Raw genomic sequence first — 24,690 nt, 5'->3', positions numbered from 1 at the left:
CTTCTGTCATGAGTATTCAGCACAGCAAATCTGTTCTTGAGATGTTCTCAAAACACAGGTGGGATGGACTCACCGTCGTAATTTGGCTCTCATGCACAGGTGGATGGACTCACCGTCGTAATTTGGCTCTCATGCACAGGTGGATGGACTCACCGTCGTAATTTGGCTCTCATGCACAGGTGGATGGACTCACCGTTGTAATTTGGCTCTCATGGACATGTTTTCATTTTCTTTAGCTTTAACCTGAATCTGCATATGAATAATTCATTATCTCCTTCCCAGTCAGCGCCTGGCCTGGCTTTAGCAGCTGATCGTGAGCTTCTCCTTTGTGTCTCCCCACAGAGGTAGTCAAATTGATGTCTTGCATTCCGTCTGGAGATGTTCGCGTGTAGAGTTGTTGTTGGTGTTGTTTAAAGAGTGTTTGCTATGAACAAGTCATTGGCTTTTGCAAAATTCCATTGTGAGTTCTCCGGTTTCATTTCTATCAACAAGACCCTATTTTCCAACTGAAGTTCCTTCCTCTTTGTGTCCAACTTTTGCATTCCAGTAGCCAATAATTATCAATGCATCTTGATTGCATGTTTGATCGAGTTCAGACTGAAGACAATGGTGGAATTCTTCCACTTTTTTATCATTAGTCTTTGTAGTTGGTGCATAAACTTGAACCACAGTTGTATTAATTGGATTGCCTTTAAGGTGGGTGGATATAGTCCTACCATAGACAGCATGTACTTCAAATAGCTCTTGGAATTTCCTTTTCAACAATGAATGAAATGCCATTCTTCTTGATTGTGTTATTCCCAACATGGTAAATCATTTGATTTCCTGATTCAAACTGACCAACACCAGTTCTTTTTAGCACACTAACACCTGGGATATCAATCTTTATGCATGCCATTTAATATTTGATGAGTTCCAGTTTTCCTAGATTCATATTTTGTATATTACAAGTTCTGATCATTAGACTTTCGCAGCTGCGGTTTTTCATTTTCCGTTGTGCCCCAACAGCAAGTGAAGATTTATTTCATGACTCCCACAGACTTTACTCCACTCACGCCACCATGACTGATTCTGCTTTGGCAAAGAAGCTCCTTCTCAGACATATTTCAAGTGCCTTCCAACCTGGGGCCAGGGCCAAGGCACGGGAGGGACGCCCTCTAACACGAGCTCTGACAATGTTCTGCTTCCGGTTCATAGACCTTCTGTATCTGACTATATTTTAATTTTGTGCACAAGACCTTCAGCAGTTACTTCCTCCAAAGTGGGCAGCCGATTCCTCCTTCAAAGTCTGTTCTTAGTCCGGAAGTTCGGCTGAAACCTGTTCACGTTGGGTGACCCTGCTGGCATTTGAAATCCCAGTGACACAGCTTCCAGCCTCACGGCAACACACAAGCCCCCACAGTGCAACAAACTGACAGACAGTAACCAAATATACCAGGCTGGTTTGTTTGTTTGTTTATGTTTTATAACATTTTCTTTTTTCTTATTTTAATCATTTTATTAGGGGTTCATGAAGCTCTTATCACAATCTATACATACATCCATTGTGTCAAGCACAGCTTTACATTTGTTCCCATCATCATTTTCAAAGCATTTTCTTTCTACTTGAGTCCTTGGTATCAGCTCCTCATTTTTTCCCCTCCCTCCCTATCTTCCCTCCTTCACGAACCATTGAAAATTTATAAATTACTATTATTTTTTCATGTCTTACACTGACTGATGTCTCCCTTTACCCACTTTTCTGTTGTCTGTCCCCCTGGGAGGGGATAATATAGAGATCATTGTAATTGGCTCCCCCTTTCTCTGCCCACCTTCCTCTTCCCCTCCTTATATCAATACTCCCATTATTGGTCCTGAGGGGTTTATCTGTCCTGGATTCCCCATGCTTCCAGCTCCCCTCTGTACTTGTGGACATGTTTTGGTATAGCCAGATTTGTATGGTAGAATTGGGGTCATGATAGAGGGGGGAAGAACAATAATGAACTAGAACAGTGGTTCTTAATCTTCCTAATGCTGCAACCCTTTAATACAGTTCATCATGTTGTGGTGACCCCCAACCATAAAAATGTTTTCATTGCTACTTCTTAACTGTAATTTTGCTACTGTCATGAATCGGGTGACCCCGGTTGAGAACCACTGAACTAGAGGAAAGTTGTATGCTTCTACGGTGCTGTACTGCACCCTGACTGGCTCGTCTCTTCCTTGTGACCCTTCTATAAGGGGATGTCAAATTGTCTACAGATAGGCTTGGGTATCCACTCTGTACTCCCCCTCATTCACATTGATATGATTTTTCCCCCTGGGTCTTTGCTGCCTGAAACCTGATACCATTGAAAAGTCATGATCACACAAACTGGTGTGTTGCTTCCATGTAGACTTTGTTGCGTCTCAGCTAGATAGCTGCTTGTTTATCTTCAAGCCTAAGATCCCAGACACTATATCTTTTGATAGCAAGGCACCATCTACTTTCTTCATTACATTTGCTTATGTACCTGCTTTGTCTTCAGTGATCATGTCAGAAAGCTGATGAGCATCACAGAATGCCAGGTTATTAGAACAAAGTATTCTTGCATTGAGAGAATGCTTGAGTAGAGGGTCAGTGTCCATCTGCTACCTTAGTACTTAACATAGAAATATATGTACGTAGATCTATTTCCCTATCATTATACATAAATATATTTACATATGTACATGCCTGTATTTAGACCTCTATAAATGCCCATTTGCCTTCGAGTTCTTTCCTCTATTTCCTTTTAATCTCCTCTTGTCCCACTATCGTGTTTGGCCTTCATTCGGGTTTCAGTAACTCCTCTCTTACATTGCCCTTGATCATGCCCTACCAGACATCCTATGCCCTCTTCATCATCGATTTTAGGTCACTTGTTCCCATTGTCCCTGGGTTTGGTAATACCTACTTCCTTTCCTGGGCCATCCCCTCGACCGTGTCCTCCTGGAACCATCGATCCCCATGTTTTCTCCTCTGGATTGTTTATCCCACCTATCTTATCTAGATTGCTATACAGAAACGATAATGAAGAAAAACAAGACAGAGAAAAACTAAACAACAAAGGAAAACAAAACAACAATAACAAAACCAACAACAAGAAAAAGAAAAGCCTTTCAATAGTTCCAGGTCTGTTTGTTGACCTTTAGGAGTGTTTTCCAGTCCAGTCTGATGACATGCCATGCCCTGGCCCCAAAGTCTATTTTTTATATTTCCCGTGGACTTCGTTGCTTTTCTTCCCTTGTTGCTCTGCTGCATGCCCTTAGAATTTTGCCCCGGTGTGGTGGGGTCACATCAGGCACAATTCCCGCACTGTGACTCCAGTGTTGACCCTCATAGAGCTATGGGTCAGTGAGGGACGACGTGTCTCATCATGGGGCCAACCCTAAGGTCTTCTCTGTGCATGGCTACTCTGAGAAGAAATATCATCCTTGGGGCTTGGGGGGCCCAGGATGTGCTCCACTCTCTCTTTCCCTCTGCATTTGCTCCTGTGTGCACTGATCAGACGCGTCCCTCTCCCTGAACTGTAGCTTCAGTGCTGTCCTCTGAAGTGAATTCTTCTGGGGGGAGGGGGTGGGGTGTCCAGGTATTTGAGATTGGGGCCAGCCCTGCAGACCTCTCTATTGGTTCCCTGCTTCATGCTGGTTTGGTGCATTCATGCCTTGGCCCACCAGGTTGAAGGCTGGGTCTGGTCCCTCTTTCCCACTCTTGTGGAAATATAAATAACACCCTCCCATTGGGTAAGTTAGAGCCCTGTTCCCCCACTACCCATGTCTCTTTTTTTCTTTCCCCTCCTTTTTAGTTGGCTGTCATATGTAGCCCTGGATTGGGTCTGGCCCCTGCCATACTACCTGGACCTCACCCCAGGAATGTATGTATACAGTAGCTTTTCTTCTATGCCCCTTTTGCATTTTTAAGCTTACCTCAGTGGACTCATTTTGTACTCGTCCTTTTTTGTTTGGATTACTTCACTTAGCACAATTTCCTCCAGTTCCTCCCATGTGGTAGTGTGTTTCATGTATTCATCACTAATTTTTAGGGATGCATAGTACTCCATTGTATGTATGTACCACAGTTTTTCAATCCATTCCTCTACTGATGGAAATTTGGATTGGCTCCAATTCCTTGCAGCTGTGAACTGTACTGCAATGAACATTGGAACACAATGTCTGGCCATGGTTTATTTCTTGCCTCTTCTGGGTATATACCCAGTAGGGGAATTGCTAGGCCATATGGTAGCTTGGTTTCCATCTGTTTTAGATATTGCCAAATAGATTTCCATAGTGGCTGTACATACCTACCGGTCCACCAGCAGTGGAAAAGAGTTCCTATCTCACCACAGCCCCTTGAACACTTGTTACTTTCTGATTTTTTTTTTTGTTTGGGTTATCTTTGAGGATGTTAGGTGGTATCTCATAGTTGTTTTAATTTGCATTTCTCTTATGGATAATGATCAAGAAACTTTTCTCCCATGTTTATTGGCCATTAAGATGTCTACCCTTTTGAAACTTATATTCAGGTCCTTTGCCCACCTCCTCAGTGGGCAATTAGCTTTTTTCTTTTTGGAAACTAGCCGAGTACTGTAAATTTTAGTAATAAGGCCTTTGTGTGATGTGTCATTGCTAAAGATGTTTTGCCAGACCGTGGGCTCTCTTTTAGCTCTCTTGGTGAATTATTTCCACATAAACAGGTGTTTTATCTTCAGGATATCCCACTTGTCAATTTGTGCCTCTTCTGTATTTGTGCCCTACCCTATTTCTGATAGCCTCTGTATTCCTTGTGCCAAAGTTCTCAGGTTTATCCCAATTCCCTCATTGATGGCCCTAATAGTTTGAGCTATTACCTCAAGATCTGTGACACATCTTGAGTTTATTCTGTGCATGGAGTGAGGTAAGGGTCTTGTTTCATTTTTCTGCAGATAGATATCCATTATTTCCAGCACCACTGTTGAAGAGGGCATCTGCTTCCCAATGGATATCTTTGGGGCCCTTATCAAAGATCAGTTGTCTATATGCTGATAATTTTATTTCTGAGTTTTCAGTTCTTTTCCATTGGTCTGAGTATCTGTCATTGTACCAATACCATGTGGTTTTGATAACTGTGGCTGTATAGTAGGTGCTAAAGTCAGGTAAAGCAAGCCCTCCAACTGGGTCCTTCTTCTTGAGGAGTTCTCTGCTAATTCTGGGCTTCTTCCCACTCCATATGAAGTTGGATGATCTTTGAAGAAAGATGATGGTGTTTGTATCAGGATAGCATTAAACTTATATAGTGCCTTGGGCTCAAGTGACATTTTTACTATATTGAGTCTTCTGATCCATGAGCATAGGATATTCTTCCATTTGTTGAGGTCACTCTTGGTTTCTTGTAATAGTGTTCTGTAGTTTTCCTCATACAAATCTTTTGTTCTCTTAGTCAGGTATATCCCTAGGTATTTCAATTTGTGCTTGGCTATTGTGAAGGGTACCACCTTTTCGAGCACCTCTTCTGTGGTCTTGTCCAATGTGTATAGCAGTCCTATAGACTTCTGTTTGTTGATCTTGTATCCTGCCACTCTGCCAAACTCCTCTATTGCTTCCAATACTCCCCTTGTGGAGCTTTTGGGATTTTCCATATATAAAATCATATCATTAGCAAATAATGATCGTTTCACTTCTTCCTTCCCCACGCAAATACCTTTTATGTCCTTCCTTTGTGTTATGCTGGTAACTAGGACTTCCAGTAAGATGTTAAATAAGAGTGGGGACAAGGGGCATCCTTTTCTGGTCCCCTCTTTCAGTGGGATTGTGTTCGTATTTTCTCCATTGACTATCACGATGGCTGTTATTTTTTCATGTATAGCTTGTATTATATTGAGGAATTTTCCTTCCATTCCTATCTTTTAAAGTGTCTTAAACAGGATTTGGTGTTGGTTGTTGTCAAAATGCTTTTTCCACATCTATCGCAATTCTCATGTGGTTCTTATAATTTTTCATGTCAATGTGGTGAATAACACTAATGGTATTTTGTATATTGAACTATCCCTACAGCCCTGGTATGAATCCCACTTGGTCATGGTGAATTATTTATTTTATATATATTTTGTATTCTATTGTCCAATATTTTGTTAAGGAGTTTTGCATGAATGTTCATTAGGGGTATTGGTCTCTAGTTCTCAATTCTTGTGGGATCCTTGTTCAATTTAGGCATCAGAGTTATACTAGCTTCATAGAAAGAGTTTGGTAGTTTGCCATCTTTTTTCTATGTCTGTAAGAGTTTGTGGAGGATAGGTGTTAGTTCTTCCCTGAATGCTTGGTAGAATTCTCCTGTGAAGCCATCTGGTCCAGGGAATTTTTTGTTTGTAATCCCTTGATAACCTTGCCTGTTTCTTCTATTGTTATAGGTCTGTTGAGATTCTTGACATCCGTCTAGGATAATCAAAGGAGGGATTGTTTTTTCAAAGTATTTATGCATGGTTTTCCTAGTTGTTGAATTCATTGACGTTCAGGTTTTTGTAGGACTGTGTAATTATTGTTTTGATTTCATTAGAGTCCATTGAAATGTCCCCTGTTTTATCCCTCATCCTTGCTATTGAAATTTGTTCCTTCCTTTCCTTGGTTAGGTTTGCCAGAGGTCTGTTGATTTTTTTTATCCTTTCAAAGAACCAACTTTTCACTGCATTCATTTTTCCATAGTCTCCTTGATTTCCCTATCATGAATTTCAGCACTAAGTTTTATTATTTCTTTTCTTTTCCTATTAATAGGATAGTCCTGTTGACTCTGTTCTAAATGCTTTAAGTTTTATGTCAGCATATCAATCATAAGTCTCTCTTCCTTTTTCATGTGTGCATGTATTGCTATCAAACTTCCTCTTATAACTGCTTTTGCTGTGTCCCAAAGGTTTTGTTATGTCATATTCTCATTCTCATTGGTTTCTAGAAACTCCTTGATTTCATCTCTGATTTTGACCAGTCTCCATTCCTTTTGCAATAGATAGCTATTCATCCTCCAATTGTTTGTCCTTGCTTTCTTAATCGTCCTTTTGTTGATTTACAGCCTTATGGCATAGTGGTTGGAGAGAGAAGCCTGTAAGAATCTCTATGTGCTTGAATTAACACAGATTCAAATTGTGTCCCAGCATGTGGCATTTCTTCACGTATGTTTCATGTGGGCTTGAAAAGAATGCGAATTTTTGGCATTTGGGTGGAGAGTCCTTAAAGTATCTATCTGGTCAAGTCATCGAATTGCAATTTTTAGATCTGTAGCCTCCTTGTTAAGTTTCTTTCCCTGTGATCTATCTTTATTGGACAGTGGTGTATTAAATTCATCTATCATAATTGTTGAGCCTATTATTTAGTTTTTCATGTTTTAGAGTGTTTGATTGATGACTTCCATGGGTCTCTCATTGGGCATGTATATCTTTATTATGTTTCACTGGTTCTTGGTCTACTATTCTCTTGAGCAATGTATAGTGCCCCTCCTTACCTCTTCTTATGGCCTGCACCTTGAGTTCAATATTGTCCTAGATTAGGATTGCAACCCCTGCTTTTTGAAGTGCCATTTGCTTGGTATATTTTTCTCCAGCCTTTGATTCTCAGCCTATTTTTTGTCTATAATCTTGAGATGTGTCTCCGGTAGGCAGCAGATCGATTAGTTGTGTTTTCTAAGTCAGTTTGCTAGCCTCTGCCTTTTAATTCCTGAGTTCAGACCATTGATATTCAGAGTTATTACATCCATCTGTGGACACTGTAATCTCATATTGTACCTTTTGTGTTGGGTGTTTTCCTACCTCCCTTTCTTGTCAGTATATTGTGCATGTGTGTGTGTATGTCTCATTCTTGTCTTCTTTCCACCCTTGAGACAATGTTATCTTGGGGGCTTTTTTCTCTTTGTTGACTTCAGGGTGGGATTGTTCTATGTAGCGGTCTCTTATTTGAGCTGGGTGAGTGATATTATTTTGCCCATACTGGGTCGGCAAGGATCTTTTGTATGACTAGGTTTCTTTTAATATAGTCTTTGAGTTTTTCCTTGTCTGGGAAGACTCTTACTTCTCCATCTATCTTGATAGATAATTTGGATGGGTAGAGTATTCTTGGGTTTGCATTATTTTCCTTCAATTTTTGGAATATGTTACTCTACTCTCTCCTCTTCTTCATAGTATCTGCTCATGGGTCTTAGCATATTCTTATTTGGATACCTTTATATGTGACTGCTTGTTTTTCCATAGCTGCTCTCATGATTTTCTCCTTTTCCTCAAAATTGGATAGTTTAACCTCCCTGGTGCTACTTCCTGGTGAGTGTTACACTTCAGAGGAGTCCCTTAAGGAACCTCAAATTACAGTGACACAGTCCATGGGTTAGGTGTCCCACAGGTAGTGTAGCTTTCGAATTGAGGCACAGAACCAGCAAGGCAGCCACACACTGGTCTGATGATCAAAGAGCAAGATACAAGAAAGACGAGGCTTGCCAAACCATTTATCAATCCGCCCTTCAATTAACAAAATTACTGACATAATTAGACCTCCAGGAGGGTTAACTATGATATGCCTTGGTGACTTCTTGGGAATCAGTCTAGCTGGTGTTTTTTCGACCTCCTGAATGATTTCCTGGCTTTCATTCATTAAGCTGGGGAAGTTTTCTTCCAATTATTCCCTCGCTATTTTTGCTGTTGACTTCTTTGTTGTGTCTTCCTCCAGTGATCCAATTATTTTGATGCGCTTCTCCATAGCATCAGACATGGCTCTCAGGTTTTCTTCAGCTTCTCTGGTTATCGTGTTTGCCCTTTCTTCACGTTTGTTAAAGTCTGCTAGGCTGTCCTCTAGGTTACTGGTGTGATCCTCTGCCTCCTCAAGTCTCTTGGCAAAATCTGTGAATTTGCTACTAGCTTTTGTTATCTTCTCCCTTAAGTCTTGTATTTCCCTTTGGTACATGGCCTTTATCTCCTCTATCATTTCATCCTTTTTCTATATTGCTTCCCTCATATCCTGTATGACTCCGAGCAACATTCTGAAGATTTCTTTCTGTGGCAGATCAGTGTCCACTTCTTCTATGCACATCGTTAGATTCAGGACATCTTCTGACATCCTTTCATTTTTTTCTGGTTTTCGTTGAGGCTCTAGGGACTGATTTCTATTTGTATTGTGTGTGTGTGTGTGTGTGTGTGTGTGTGTGTGTGTGTGTGTTTTCAGGAGCCCAGTGCCTTTTTCCAGAGATTTGAAGGGCACTGGGTGTTCTCTTTGGGGGACTCATAGGAATGCTTCTTCGAACTGCCTGTTGCTAATTGCAATGTGGGGCGGGGCTACTGGTTTATCCTGTGGTTTCACTCTTTCCCTACATAACCAGTATTCTGTTATTTTGATGGCAAGTTTGATGATCCTCTCAGGGGACACTGATTTGGTGGTTGTGGCCCTCTGAGGATGGCACAACACTGGGTGATCTCACAGGAAGCCATGATGGTGTGGCCCGTGGTGGCTTGGGGCCCCTCAGAAGGTGTGCAGGGGTGCCTGTTGCAATAGGAGTGCTGCAGAGGGCAGTTGGGTGTTCCTGCTTTGGTGTAGAGCACCACAGATTGTGGGCGGAATTCCCTTAGTGGAGTAGATCGCTGCGTAGGTTGGGTGGAGATTCCTACTATAGTGTGGAATGTTACAGTGTTGGCAGAGTTGCCGTAGGTTGTGTGAGGTACTATGGCAGGTGGGAGGAAGTTTCCTCCATCATGTTGGTTGGTGAAGGACAGGCAGGGTTTCCCCAGCCACATGGAGTACCATGGGAGGTGGGTAGAGATTCCCCCAGCCAGGTGGAGCTCCCCAAACGGTGGGCAGGAGTTCCTATAGCCACTTAAAGGGCCTTGGAGGTTGGTGTGAGTTCCCCTGCACTGGGAATGCAGGCATGATTTCCCCATCCATGTGTTACACCGTAGAGGGCAGGAGCTGCCTCAACTAGGTGGATAGTGGGCGCCATTACCCTAGGTGAAGGGGAGTGTGGCCTGGAGGCTGGCAGTGGCATGTGAGGGGAAAGAGAAGACAAAAAACTGAGCCATTTCAGACTGTGCGAGGAAAGAGAGAAGAGAAAGAAACAAAAATAAAAATATAGCTAAGCCCCGATCGCCTGACTGTTTAAACCCTGCCCAGAGGTGGTGGCAAGCTGTGGCTCTGTTGTGGTAAAGTTCTTGAGCCAGCTGAAGGAGCCTGGCTCTGGCTGAGACCATGGCAGGGTTCAGGTTAAGCCTCAACTGGCTCCACTATAGTAAGCCAAAAGCCCACAGTTCCTCAAAACCTAGCGAATCTGTGTCTACTTTTCTTTATGATGCTCCTCCTGTGACCTGGCAGTGTGGAATTCCCTCTCAGTTGCTCTGCTGTGCTGATTTCTGTGGAGTCCCTCTGGTATGTGTTACTCAGTTGCCATCTTGACAGAATGTCTTCCATTTCTCATAGTCATCGTTATTAGCTCCCCATGTCCCCTCAACTTCCCCTGCCATACCCTCAAGGAACCATTAATCCAGTCATAAGGGCACTCAGTTTTAATGTACTGTATCTGAAACAATCCACTCTCCGGGTCATTCTGAATGATAGCAAAGCTGTTCGTATCCTGGTGCGTGGTCAGAGGAGACCCACCGAGGATTAGTTCATGTGGGTTCCCTTCATTTTTTTTTACGGGAAACAGCTTTAAAATGGATCAAAAGGGAAATGAAGTGATGAGACATTAGACTTTGACCTAACTACGTCTGCCATAAGCACCTTTACAATGCTCCCTGTCTGATAGGGCTATTCACATTCCTCAACTATGGTCAGAGGGGATTTGTCGGAGGCTTGACCCAGGTGTGGACCCTGAAAATGTATCTTGGGCTTCCACTGTCATCCATATCCTTCTCAAGCCACGTGTTCACAATTTAAGCTCTGATGCCATTCCTTCTTGTACATTCGGATTATATTATTTACAGTGCTTGGATCACACAGGCTGGTGTGCTTCTTCCATGTGGACGTAGTTGATGCCTCACTTCGAGGGCTGCTTTCTTGAACACAAGCCTTTCAAACCCCCAATGCTATTCTTTCTGATAACTGTGAACCATCTAGTTTCTTCACCACACTTTACCATAGCTCCTCTATCTTCAGTGACCTCTTCATGAGGGCAAGCTTCAAACAGGGCCAAGTCATAAGAACTAATGATTCTTGGATTGGACTAAAATTAAGAGGAAGCCCAAAATCTACTTATGTATCTATGTTTTATATATGACTCTGGTTCACCTTAGAGACATGATTGTCATTTTATGTAACAGGATATTATCCCTCAACCACCTGGGACATCACTTCCATCCACTCCCATCAAACTCATAGCAACCTTTGAGGACAGGGTAGAACTGTCCTAGTGAGTCTCTGAGCAAGTTCACTTTTAAGTTGAAGATTTTGTATGGCCCTTGAGTGATGCTATAAATATCCAAATACTTCTTGGCTGACAAAAGGTCCCTGATCCTGGCTCTATGAGGTTCAGTGAGTTAACAGCCTTGGATGCTCACCAAAAAGCCAAAGGTCAAAACGCACCCAGAGGTGTCTCAAAAGTAAGAACTGGATATCTGTTTCCAAAATATTCTCCATTGACCACCCAACAGGTGGGTGGTGAGTCGGAATCCACTCTGCCAACAGTTTTGTTGTTCATTTGTTGGTATCTGGCCACGGGGCTGAATGAGGTGCTAATCAGGTTCAGACTCTTTCTACTGAGGAAAAAACATCTGACAAAGACCTCCACCCCATTGCCCCTCCTTCCTGAATCCGATGGCACTGGGGGCTATGAAAGATAGGAGGTGATAACCTTTGTATTTCAGAGAGATCAGTCCAGATGGGGGCTCTAGTTGAGAGGGGAGAAATGGCCCTCGGTGGTCTAGATAGTAAATGGCAGGGGCTTGCATTCTGTTGGTAACGTCTTGAATGGAGGGCAAGGATTGAACAGAGACTGGGCCGACAGCCTTTTATGAGCCAGTCTTGGCTGACTCGCCTTGTCAAAGAGCACCAACCCCCAAGACCTTTCCATGAGGGCCACACACCAAGAAAGCCACGGAGCCTCCTCCCATGCAAGAGGGGGAAGCTTGAATGGAATCCTGAGACAAACGTTCTACAATACTGACAGTGAGACTCCGTCACTGGTTCAGGTTTGGGAGTTGTTCTCGGATGCTCACGGCAGGGGAGGGGGAACCCTTGTTTTATCAGTGTGGCAGATACAGAAAAGTTACGTGGTGGAATCGAATCCCTGTACCCGTTGTCCAACTTCACAAAGAGGATGTACTCTAAACCAAGAGGCGCCATTGTCCCTCGGAGCTCGAGAGAAAGATTCCCCTGAGATGGGACGAGCCAGTGGGTCAGGCGTCCAATATCATTGTGATTTTGATGGCAGCGTGTGTGGTTCCAGAGGGGCCGGTTAACAAACTACAGCCCTAAATGAAGGTCTCTGCAGGAAGCCCCCACTGCCCTAAAGTCCATGCAGCTCACAAAGACGCCATAGGATGGAGTAGAAAGCCCCGTCTCTCGCCCACAGAGAGATTGACAGTTTCGACCCACAGACCTGGCAGTTAGCAGCCCAATACGTAACCACTGTGAGTCGGAATCAGCTCTATGGCCATGAGTTTGGTTTTGGTTTTGGTTTGGTAAGGAGCCCTGGTGGCAGCACAGTTGACTGTTCACCCAAAGGTGGATGGTTCAAATCCGGCAAGCAGCTCAGTGGGAGCAAGAAGTGGCCGCCTGCTTCCATGATGCTTACAGCCTAGGAAAGCCTATGAGGCAGCTCTCCCAGAATCACAGTTGAGGGCCCCCAGCAATGGGGTCATGCAGTGGTCTGGGAGAGTTGCCCCAGCCTGTGGCTCTCTGCTGTGACCAGGGAGGGGCTGGGGCACCTGAGACAAAGGTGACTTGGGCTGAGGGAACTCCCACTTATAAAGGGATCCTCTGGATAGACAAGGAACTGATGCAGACAAGTCTCAGCAGGCAGGCTCACTAATCACACTGTCCCCAGTGCTGTCTGGCCTGGGAGTTACGCCTTCCCATCTGGACAGTACCCTGGGGCACTTGGTTTAAAACTCCCTGGTGGAAAACTGTCGCTACCTTCCACCAGCCACTAGGAGCACTCTAAGCCCCACAGTGGTCCTGGCCATCTGGTAGACTTCCTTCTCTTCTCTGAGCCCAGGGAGATGGATGATCTTTTCTGAAAACTCAGCGAATAACACACTGAGGCTTACAAGGAATCTGAAAATGTTGTACAGACACATGCACAGTATAGATGCAGTTGAGTGGTATTGTCTTCTCTCTCTCTCTCTCTCTCCCCCCAAAATTTAGACTTCTTTTGTTTTTCATGAACTCCTCCTCAGGGGTCCCTGGTAGGAAACTGGTTAAGTACTTGTTTGCTAATGGAATGGTTGGTGGTTCAAGGGCACCCAGGAACTCCTCAGGAGAAAGGCCTGGTGTTGACTGGAACATAGATTCAAGCCAAGAAGATCCTCTGGGAAGTTCCACTCAGTTGCCTGGAGTATCCAGGAGGCTGCAGCAAGTTCATGGCAGCCAGCAACAGCAACAACAATACACCCAGCTACCTGCCTCTCACCAGGAGGGCAAGAGAGGACACATGTACTAATGTTACTGAGATGGAAACGAGCGGGTTCCCACAGAGAGAGAGGAAATGCGTACAGTCCATTACAGCAGCTTCAGACAAACCAAACAAGAGCCACCGAAAGGACTGCACCATGGTGAAGGGCTGCTGGGAGGGCTGGGGAGCTTTTATCCCCATGGCATGATAAAATAAAAGAGAGACGCCTTGGGGAAGTTTACAGATGGTCAGTTTTTTTTTAAGCTAACTGAAGTCTAGTCATGCTTGTTTGTTTGGGTCTGCCAGACACGCCGAGGCCACTCCTGCCCTGGTCTCTGCGGAAACGTCCCCAATGCCCCTTGGTGAGGCTGGTCCCGCCTGAACCTCAGACCATCATGAGTCTTCCCGCTGGTTCAGCCTTCTTGAGAAATGAATGTGAACCCAGCTCCTCCTTACACACATTATAAACGGCCCACAGACCAGACACACACGTAAGAGGTGACTCACCGGGGGAAAGCACCAGCCATTGGCAGGAGGAACTAACACTGAACCTTGACTGCATGGACTTGAACTCTGTCAACAGAGTTGGCCACAATAGGGAATACCAGGGGGCTGGGGGTGGCAGGGAAAGTTGTTCATCAGCTCAGACAGTCCCTGGCAACCAGAAACCCCAGACTGCCTTTGCTAGACCTGCCTCCAAAGGACTACAAACTGGGTGGCTCTCTTCAGAGCAGAAATTTATTGTCTCAAATTTCTGGAGGCAGAAGTTCAGATTCAGGGTGTTGGCTGTGTTGATTTCTTCTGGGGTGCTTTGAGAGGCCAACAGTACTGTGCCTCTCTCCACTTCTGAGAAGGATTGGTGGTCACTCTAAACTCTGCTTCCATCTTCAGGTGGCCATATTTCCTCTGTGTCTCATCTCCTCTTTTGTAAGGACGTGACGATGACTGGTGTAGGACCTTCCAACTCCAGTGGGACTTTGTGTTAACTGACAACATCTTCAAAGATCCTACTTCCAAATGGATTCCATGTACACAGGGGCAGGGGATGTAGAACATCAATATATCCTTTGGGAGAAACTGGGATCCATAACAGAATTCTTCCCTGAAAGGATTCAGCTCTCCATTCACCTGAAAGCATATCTTATCCTTAATCCCCGCAGGAGGCCTATGTGACCTACCAGGATAGCGTCCGATTGGTGGGGGAGCTGGTGACCGTCCTGGGTGCTGTGATCATACTGCTCATAGAGGTAAGATGTGGGCAGGTCCCCGTGAGGCCCTCTGCCCAGAACCCCAGCCCAAGAGTCAGTCTCCAGGGAGCTCAAAGCTGTGTTGTTTCATTTCTCTGGGTTTTGCCTCAGATACCAGACATCCTCAGAGTCGGGGCCACGCGGTATTTTGGACAGACCATCCTCGGGGGTCCATTCCATGTTATCATGTGAGTGTGTCCTTCTCCCAGCATCCCCATCCCCTCAGATTCCTCCAGCTGTTTAGACTGCTCTCTAGGGTCCAGACCTCAGCTGACCTGCACCCAAGTTGCTCTTCCTAAGTGGGTGTGGGAACAGCATGGGTGGGTTTTTTGGGGATAAGGACTAAGCTGGGGTATGTGGGTCTCTCTCTCTCCCCTCTTGCTTCCGGTCTCCACAATGACCCTGCCCTCCTCTGCTCCTCCCCAGAGTCACCTACGCCTGCCTGGTGCTGGTCATCATGGTCATGAGGCTCACCAACACCAATGGGGAGGTGGTGCCCATGTCCTTCGCCCTGGTGCTGGGCTGGTGCAGCGTCATGTACTTCGCCCGGGGGTTCCAGATGCTGGGCCCCTTCACCATCATGATCCAGAAGGTCCGTGCCTCCCCTGGGCATCTCTGGGTCAACCACGGGAAGGGCTGTAAGAGCTTAAGGGGAACCACTGCTGGAGGGGGACTTGGTGGAGCCTGATCTGCTGGGAAGCTGCGCAGGGACAGGCAGAGAAGGACTCGTCCCCGCTCTGTCCCCTTCTCGGTTTCTGGTAGATGATCTTTGGAGATCTGATGCGATTCTGCTGGCTCATGGCCGTGGTCATCCTCGGCTTCGCCTCAGGTGAGAGTCCCACTCCCTCATCCACTGACCAACAGACCCAGGTCTCCAGAGAGCCCATGCTCACTCCAGCTTTTAGTTCCCCTTTGTCCTTCCAAACCAGCGCGTCCAAAACACACCCATCACCACAGGGTCTGTACCACTCAGAAGGGGAGAGACGAAGACCCGTGTGTTCAGAATCTCTGAACCAACTGCATGGCAGGGACTCAATGCCCAGCAAGGTCTCAAAGGGAGAGAGAGAAGGAAAGACTGGCCCATTGTGGACCCTGGAGGATGGTGTGGGCAAACGATGCTACACTTCACCTCCTACATTTTGTTGTTCAGAAGTAGAAGAAGAAGCATAAAGCATCCAATAAAACACGGGGTTCCTCTCCCACATCTGTGCCTATTTGAAGTTGAGCAAAAGGGGAGAGTCAGAAAAAGAAGGTACAGGGGGAATAGAGACTCGGTCAAGGTGAAGCAGGACAGAGACGGGGATAGAGAGAGAGCAGAGAGCAGAGCCAGAGCCAGGGGGAGGGGTGGGCAGAAAGGAGGAGAAACTGTCCAGGGGGACGTAGGCTGCAGAGGGCTAAGCAGGATGAGAGGAAGGCCCACAGCTCTCAATCAGCCCCCTTGTTTCTCCAGCTGCTCATTCATAAGACAAGGGGGGTATCCTCAATGGCCTTTGAAGACCTCCCACCAATTCTAACAGAACAGGACAGGGCACAGGGGCCACTGATCCAGCTTCCCCCCCAAAACAGCAGAGGAAAAACCCACCAAGGACTGACAAGGGAAGGGTCGATCTGGGGTTGTCTGCTGGCCCTCCTCCCCCATGAATCCTCCTCCGCCCTTGCTCCCCACCCCCTCCCTCTGCACCTACCCTTGTGCCATTTATACCTGCTCCAGTGACTAAGTGGATCCCTTGCTGGGCTCCTAACTTTAAGGCAGATAATTCAACCCACCAGGCGCTCTGCGCAGAAAGAGAAGGCTGTCTATGCTTGCACAGATGAACCGACTCGGAAACCCAAGGAGGCAGCTCTACTCGGTCCTTCGGTGTCTTGGTGCCTCGAATTGACGAGAGGGTGGGGCATTACGTTTGTTGTTTGTTTTGCTTTTTGGCAGTTTCAGGAGACCCCTTATGCCGAGAACCCCCAGAACTGAGTCTTCTCAGCCTTGCACTTGTTTTTATTTGTTTTTTTTCCCCATACGTAAGTAAGTAAGTGGTGTGTGACCATAGACCCCATTTCTGCTCCTGGAGCAGGTCAGCCTTGCCACAACTCAGAGAAGGGTCTTAAAGTTTCCACCACTGTTCTGAGATGCTAGGTTGCCCAGGATAATCTTCTAATGGCCATCTCCAGGGTAATGGAGGATCCTCCAGGGGCCATTGAGATTAAAATCAACAACAACAGTGCTTTCAGTCAGTTCCTGCAGTGAGCCCTCTTAACCCTGTGGCTTTCTAAAACACCCAGACCAGTTAGGTGCCTCTCACCATCTCTCTCTCTCTCTCTCTCTCTCTCTCTCTCTCTCTCTCTCTCTCTCTCTCTCTCTCTCTCTCTCTCTATCTCAATTCAATGGCTGAGCATCCCCATGACCCCCGTTGATGACTTTAGGCAGGGGCCATCTGAGAGATAAAATGTGACCTCCTTGCACACATGCACACCGCTGCACTTTGGAGGGTGTTGGGGGTGCAAATCCATCGGTGGAGGTCTGTGTGCTAACGGTTGGGTGAGTGCCCGACAGGTCTCTGCTCATGGTCCCCATGCCCCTCTCCCTGGGCCGGGCAGCCTTTTACATCATCTTCCAGACAGAGGACCCCACCAATCTGGGCCATTTCTACGACTACCCCATGGCTCTGTTCAGCACCTTCGAGCTCTTCCTCACCGTCATCGATGGCCCTGCCAACTACGACGTGGACCTGCCCTTCATGTTCAGTGTGGTCTACTGTGCCTTCGCCATCATCGCCACGCTGCTCATGCTCAACCTCTTCATCGCCATGATGGGCGACACCCACTGGCGGGTGGCCCACGAGCGGGATGAGCTCTGGAGGGCCCAGGTGAGTTCGGTGGTGTAGTCCTGCATGGGTTTTAGGTAGAGTCTGTGGGAATGAGAGGGATCCGCAACAAGATGGATCAGTACGCCAGCTCCCTCCATGGGCTTGAATGCACCAAGGCTCATGAGCCTGGGCAGCATTTCAATCTGTTGGGCATGAACGAGGGCACCGTGCACTGGAGTGGCCTCAATGGTCACTGACAATGGGTCCTGCTATGGGACAGGGATGGAGAGAAACGTCAAAGTGGGATCTGGGATAGCACGCTCTTCAGAGAAGAGCGACAGTATGACCAGGGGAGGCCTCATCTTGACTGAGCTGAGTGCCAACCTGGGGTGATGCCTCAGGAGAAAAAGAAGGGGGAAGGAGGATGGCATCGTGGCACAGCAGCAAGAGGTGAGGGCTTGGGTCCTGGAAGGAGAGGAGACCAGCCCAGGAGTCACCCTGGATTCCAATGGGAGCAAAGACCTCTCTTGCTGGTTCTGAGTTTTAGTTAGAATCCTGTTGGGTCCCTGTTGCTTTTTCATCTTTTTAAATTTGGTTCCATCATGGACTAATCAAATCTGAGAGCTGGAAGGGAGCTCAAGTGCTCGCTACCTAGCATGAAACCCAAAGTCAAGCTCCCTGCCATTGAGTCGAGGCTGGCTGGTAGCACAGGGTAGAACTGCCCCTGTGGGTTGCTGAGACTAAGGCTCTTCACAGGACAGAAAGCCCTATCTTTTTCCTGTGGTCTCGAATTGCAGACCCTGCGGTTAGCAGCCTGATGTGTACCCTGTACACCAACAATCCACCCTCCTCCTACCTAGCATGATAATCATCTATTGGCCAAGAACCATTCAGTATCCTCTCAGACCCTGATCAAACCCCAAGTCCATTGCAATCCCTAGCAGCCCTCTACAGGACAGGGTAGGGTTGTTCTGTAGGGTTTCTCAGGCTGTAAGTCTTTACGGGAGCAGACAGCCTCATTGCTCTCCCGTGGAGCAGCTGGTGGGTGGGCTTGATCCACCAAACATGTCTTAGCAGTCCCTGGTGGGACCCACAGTGCCACCGCGGCTCCTCTGAGGCCTGCACAGGAATGGATTCTCTCAGGGGTATGGATCAGGGCTGGTGACCGGTGAGTTTTGCCCGGTGTTGAAAGCTTATGCCAGTAGAAAGATCCATGCTGGACTGAGCTGAAGCCGTTCTTCCTGTGGTCCCAGCATTCCACTCTCCTCCTCCCTCTGTCTCTGAGCAGAGCAGGCCCTTCCCTGTGAGCACCCTTCCCACACTCGGATACAGCCAGCATGCAGCCCCTCAGACTGCCCAACCAAGGACAACGAAGGAGCCAGAGTCTGTTGCGTGTTGGGAGCTACCTGGGAGCTGCGGACACAGGGTGGACACAGCAGGTGCAGTCTAGGATCTTCTGGAACTTGCTGTAGACAGACAAACAGACAACCTACAGGTAGCTGCGCACCGCCAGTAGTCAAAGGGTCCTATGAGAAACACATGGTGCACTGAGCCGGGGGCACACAGTAAGGGGGTGGTCTGCCTGGAGAGGGAGGAAATGTGTCCTGAGTAAGTGCCATTGAAGATGAGGTCATAAAGATGGCGAGGAGTCAGTCAGTTAAAGATGAAGGATGTGTCCATTAGGACTCCAGGCTGCAGGGAGGACGATATGTGGACCCACCATGAGGGCTCATTGATGCCCCAGACTTCCCAGGGGAGGAGCTGGTCCCTGGCATTGCACCTCCTGGTGGCGGCACTATACAGGCCCGCCATGTGTTCAGTGTGCCCCGGTGCTGTGCAGCATGGCAGCCTTTCAAAGAGCGCCTCTTCCTCAAGGGCAGAGCAGCGATGACAGTGGCAAAAATCCTGGCGGTGGTAGTGGTAATGGTGGGGGTGGGGCTTGTGGTGGAGGTGACAGGAGAAATGGACAGGGTGGCAGTGGTGCTGGAGGTAGAGGCAGTGGTGGCAGTGGTGGAGGTGCTGGGGGGGAGGTGATGAGTTTGGGGGACAGTACATCTACTGACTCCATACAGGTCAGTCTACTACTCTGCCCAGTGGACTGATCCCCAGTGAAGGGTGAGCTCTGCTACCACAAGGAGGTGGGTGCTGAGCGATGGGGCGGAAGGAGGCCATGAACAGCATCTTCTAGACACAGGAGGAGGAGAACCACCCAGGGAAGGAAGGGACTAGGATGGCAGACTCCTGCTGGGCTGGGAGGAAGCTGAGAGGAGGTCAGCGTGGAGAGACGAGAATGGCGGGGATGGAAGAGCTTGAGGCCGGAGTCGGCTATTTGAGGATTGCTAGCTCCTTGAACTAGCAGCCCTGGTGGTGCCATGGTTATGCATCGGGCGGTTAACCGTAAGGTCAGCAGTTTGAAATCACCAGACACTCCAGGGGGTGGCTAGGTGGAGAGATGGGGCTTTCTACTCCTGTAAAAGAGTACAGCCTGGGAAACACACTGGGGCAGTTCTGCCCTGTCCTGTAGGGTCACTGTGAGTCAGCATGGGCTCAATGGCAGTGAGTTTGGTTTGGGTTCAACTCCAAAGCCTCCCTTGCCCCAGTCCTTCCCAATCGCACCCTCTGTCCATGCCCAAATAGATCCCGCTCTTTTCGAAGTTACATGGTCCTTATACGATGGAGCGATGTGTCACAAGAGGAGCCGTGCTAGGTACACTATTAATACCACCTAATGCTGAGTCGGGAGCCCTGGTGGCATAGTGGTCATGCACAGGGCTGTTAACCACAAGGCAGAAAGTTTGAAACCACCAGCGGCTCCATGGGAGAATGAGGCTTTCTACCCCATGAAGAGGGACAGTCGCAGACACCAAGGGCAGCCCTACCCTGTCCTTTAGTGTCCCTGTGAGTCGGCATGGACTCAAGAGCGGTGAGTCTAGTTTGGGGTTTGAGTGCCCAGTTCGGCCTTCTAGAAAATGAAGCTTATGTTTGCCTAGAACCCCTGCACCCCTTCCACACTCCCTGCAACCCAGCTCAGCTCTGCTGCCTAGTTCCTTCTCGAAGCTGCAGCATAAAGGGAAGACCTTCCACTCGGTCTCCGTCAATCCCACACTACTGTCACTAGGTGAGAAATCTCATCTGCTGCGGTCATCGTGATAAGGCTGCTGTCACCGTCCATCTCAGCTTGGGGCCACAGGCATACTCGATTGGCACGTCCGCTGTGTTCCATCTAAGTCATGCATGGGAGGAAAGCTGGGCAAGGGACACACACCACACGTGACGGGCCACCAGGAATGTCTCTCTGACTCATCCATCAGTCTGTCTCAGGACGAGGGCTTGTGATTGCTGCAAAGTCCTTGAACAGAGAGCTACGGTCCTTCTCGGCCGGGATCACAAAGAGACGGTTTGATCTGGTGCTTTGATAGCCCAGAGAGTGGGCCTGTGCCTTTCCCATGAAACAGGAAATGAGCTCAGTTTGGACGTGAGCAGGGGAAACACCCTTTCTTCTCCTGGTCCCTCCCTCCCCGGAACCATTCACCCAGCTGCCAGTGCCTGGCTCTGGTTATGGCTTAGAGCAGCGGCTCTCAACCTTGGGGTCACAACCCCTTTGGGGGTCAAACGACCCTTTCACAGGGATTGCCTGATTTATAACAGTAGCAAAATGACAGTGATGAAATAGCAATGAAAATAATTTTATGGTTGGGGGGTCACCACCACATGAGGAACTGTGTGAACGTGTCGTGGCGTTAGGAAGGTGGAGAACCACTGGCCCAGAGGGTGCTGTCTGCCCTCCTCTCTTGGTGGACGGGTGTTGGAGTGGGGGCACAGTCTGTTGCTGCCGTGAGATGCCGCTGGGTCGGCCTGACCCATCTCCACCTTATGCGCGATTGAGCCAAGTCCTGCCTGCCCCTTCCCCTTCCTCATGATTGCTCCCATGCCCGAGCCCATGGCTGCAGCCACCATGTCTGTCCATCTCCTTGAGGGCCTGCCTCTTTGGGCCGTCTCTCCACTTAACCAAGCACGGTGTCCTTCTCCAGGAGTGGCCTCATGACAACATGCTCAAAGTATCTAAGACGAAGTCCCGAGGTCCTTGCCTCTAGGGGTCACTCTGACAGAGTATTCGGGGGTTGGGGGTAGGGGGCACAAATGATGGGGTTGGGCCAGACTGTCGGGTGGGGGTATAAGATGAGGTGGGGACAGACTATGGGATGGGGAGCGCACTATGGGGAGAGGACAGACTGCCATCCTCACCCCTGACCTGCTGTCCTTGTCCTCTGTCAGTGGCCTTGGCCCTCTGAAACCCATAGGCCTGAGTTTTGCCTCTGGCCTCTTCCAGGTCGTGGCCACCACAGTGATGCTGGAAAGGAAGCTGCCTCGCTGTCTGTGGCCTCACTCGGGCATCTGTGGGCGCGAGTTTGGACTGGGGGACCGCTGGTACTTGCGGTGAGTGAGCGATGACCCATGGGAGGCCAGGTGGGCCCGGGGACATGAGACCACATGCTTGCCTCCTTCTCCCTTCTTGAGACCCCAGCCTGGACCCTCTGGAGGTGAGGTTGTCCCTGAGTGAAGTGACACCATGATTGATAGCTGAGGAGTTAGGCGGTGGAGCATAAGGCTGGAAGGGAAGGTCCAGCGACATGTGGGCCAGGTGGGGACCTCCTTGGGCTCACTGATGGAGGCAGAGGCCTGACCTGCATTATGTCCCCCTCCCCCATCCTGGTCCAGCTTCCTCCTCCACCCCTATGCCCAGCTCCTGACCTCCTGGCCTCCACGCTCCCCAGAGTGTTTCCAGATCTGTGTTCTCCTCATCTTTAATGACACCCACATCCACTCCCTGACTCCACTGTCTCTCACCTGCAAGCAGAGACACCTGTGTCCAAGGCCGAACCCTGATGCTGGTTACCTGCTGCCCCCTCCATCCCACTGCCTGCCCTTGGCCTCCCTGCTTCCCTCGGCTCTCCCTCCCAGTCATGGGCAATGGGGTCCACTCACCTCTGCCTCTGCCCTCCCCCACCAGGGTGGAGACCCACCACGACCAGAACCCTCTGCGTGTGCTTCGCTACGTGGAAGCCTTCAAGGCTCCCGACAAGGAGGATGGGCAGGAGCAGCTTCCTGGGGAACTGCCCTCTGCGGCCGAGAGCGGAGCACTAGCCAGAGCGCCCCTGGCCCTGCGCATGTCTTCACTGTCCCGGACTACTTCTGGCAGTAGCAGCAGCCACCGCGGCTGGGAGATCCTTCGCCAGAACACCCTGGGCCATGTGAACCTGGGGCTGGACCTGGGTGAGCGGGACGAGAGGGACGGGGAGGAGAAAGTCTACCACATATGACGAGGAACTTGTTGCTCCCGGTCTGAGTCCAGGTGGGCCAAGGGGCCAGCAGAGTGGGAGAGGCCTGCCTGGGCCGGCGCCTCTATGCCTGTTGGCCATGAAGGACATGAACAGTTCACTTCTCGGGGAATTGCGTCTCATCCACATGTCAGAGAAGACCCATGGACAGCACGTGCCCCAGCTTCTGGGATCACCATGCCTCAGGGCGAGGAGGTGTCTGGTGTGGGACTGGGCACTCCTGGCCCCAGTTGGAGTAGCTGGACAAATCCCTGGGGCATGTCTGTTTCTGCCCCGTGTGGATACACAGCCTGGTTTCCACGGGCGGAGTGTGGAGGAGCCAGAGTGGCCAGGAGCTTGTGGCTTATTCTCAGTGTCCCACTCCCCCAGAGATTAGGATCTCTCACTCCCTCAGGGATTGGGATCTCTCACTCCCCCAGAGATTGGGATCTCTCACCCAGAGACCCATCACCCACCTTGGAAGTTGCAAGAAGTAGTTCCTTCTCCTGGCTCTCTGAGGGTCCTGGTCTGCTAGTGTGCCCATCCCACTCACCTCCTGGCATAGCTTGCAGTAGAGTAGAGTCTCCTCTCTCCCATGGGGGCCTCCCACTCCTCCACTAGGGGTTCCTCGGATACCAGTCACTTCCTCGGTGTCTCCCATCCTGGCCACTCCCCCTCCCCTCCCCTCCACTGTGAGGAGCTGTAGGGGGAAGCAGGGCAGAGGGCAGGGCCACCCTCGGAGGGAACTTGGGAACCAGCTTCCAGAGCATCCACCGCAATGGCTCGTGGGCAGCTCCCTCTTATTCCACAGTCATGACACCCCTTTCTGTCCCTGTCACTGACCTTATCGCAAGGCCATGTCTGCTTCAAGGGAACAGTGGTCTGGACGAGCCAAGAGGCAGCTGGTGGTGACACCAGCCAGACACACAAACACACACCAGTGTGTCCATCAGTGGGATCAGGTTCACACATACACACACTCAGACACACTTAGGCACACATTCACATGTAACCTGGGTGTGCGTATACTTTATACACACTTGCATTGACAGGCGCACACATGCACACACACATGCGTGCACACTCCTGCACATGCATGCTCACATGCACACAGGCACAGACCCTGGCAGACAGAGGTAGTGTGGGGACGGGCGTAAGTGGGTTCAGTCACCAGTCTGGCTTCATTGCCTTTCATGATGCAAACATGTCCACAGCAGTTTTAGCTCAGCCCCTTTCTTCACCCAGGTCCTGTTCTGTCTCAGTGTCAGTCTGTCTCGGACATGCGATCTGTGTCCATCACATTGTCAACTTCCCTCTTCGCAAGCTGTCACTGCTGGCTTACACTCCTGCTCAGTTTTTGTCCACCCTCTCCACCATGTCTCCTTTCAGCCCTGCCCTACTTCCCGATGCAGGCCAGGCTTCTCGCAGTAACCCACACCAGCCCAGCGGCCCACTGAGCTCTCAGCCCATCTTGAGTTGGACTGGCCTTCCTATGCTGCAAACATCACCCCTGGCAAGGCAGTCGACCTGAAGCCAGGTCTCGGGCAGTCTTGGGCCTACCTGAACTCTCTGTACTATGCCACGGTCATCAGCCACTGCCTATTTCCGGCACCCATGCTTCTTGTCAATATCAGATGCTCCAACATTTTGATCCACAAACCCGGCTCCTTCCCTCACTCTGTGACTTACCCAAGCTGAAGTCCCCAACACCCTGCGTCCAGCTCCAGTTAGACTCTTGACCTCCAAGAAGGATCAGCCCAGGCACGTTTCAGTGGCTCTACCTG

General features: G+C 49.0%; 1 protein-coding gene across 1 annotated transcript in view; it reads left to right on the top strand.

The window, feature by feature from the left end:
- Positions 1–22,909, top strand: part of TRPV5 (transient receptor potential cation channel subfamily V member 5) — a 38,699-nt gene extending 15,790 nt beyond the window's left edge. Inside the window, exons 9-15 of the mRNA XM_075557767.1 lie at positions 14,704–14,790; positions 14,902–14,978; positions 15,217–15,382; positions 15,553–15,619; positions 17,380–17,648; positions 21,919–22,025; positions 22,600–22,909. Of these exons, the coding sequence (XP_075413882.1) occupies positions 14,704–14,790; positions 14,902–14,978; positions 15,217–15,382; positions 15,553–15,619; positions 17,380–17,648; positions 21,919–22,025; positions 22,600–22,909 (1,083 nt within the window). The remainder of the gene's footprint in view (positions 1–14,703; positions 14,791–14,901; positions 14,979–15,216; positions 15,383–15,552; positions 15,620–17,379; positions 17,649–21,918; positions 22,026–22,599) is intronic.
- Positions 22,910–24,690: the final 1,781 nt, after the last annotated feature.

The sequence above is a fragment of the Tenrec ecaudatus genome, chromosome 9, assembly GCF_050624435.1.
Source record: "Tenrec ecaudatus isolate mTenEca1 chromosome 9, mTenEca1.hap1, whole genome shotgun sequence".
Taxonomy (NCBI): Eukaryota; Metazoa; Chordata; class Mammalia; order Afrosoricida; family Tenrecidae; genus Tenrec; species Tenrec ecaudatus.
This window is presented reverse-complemented; position numbering and strand designations above follow the sequence as displayed.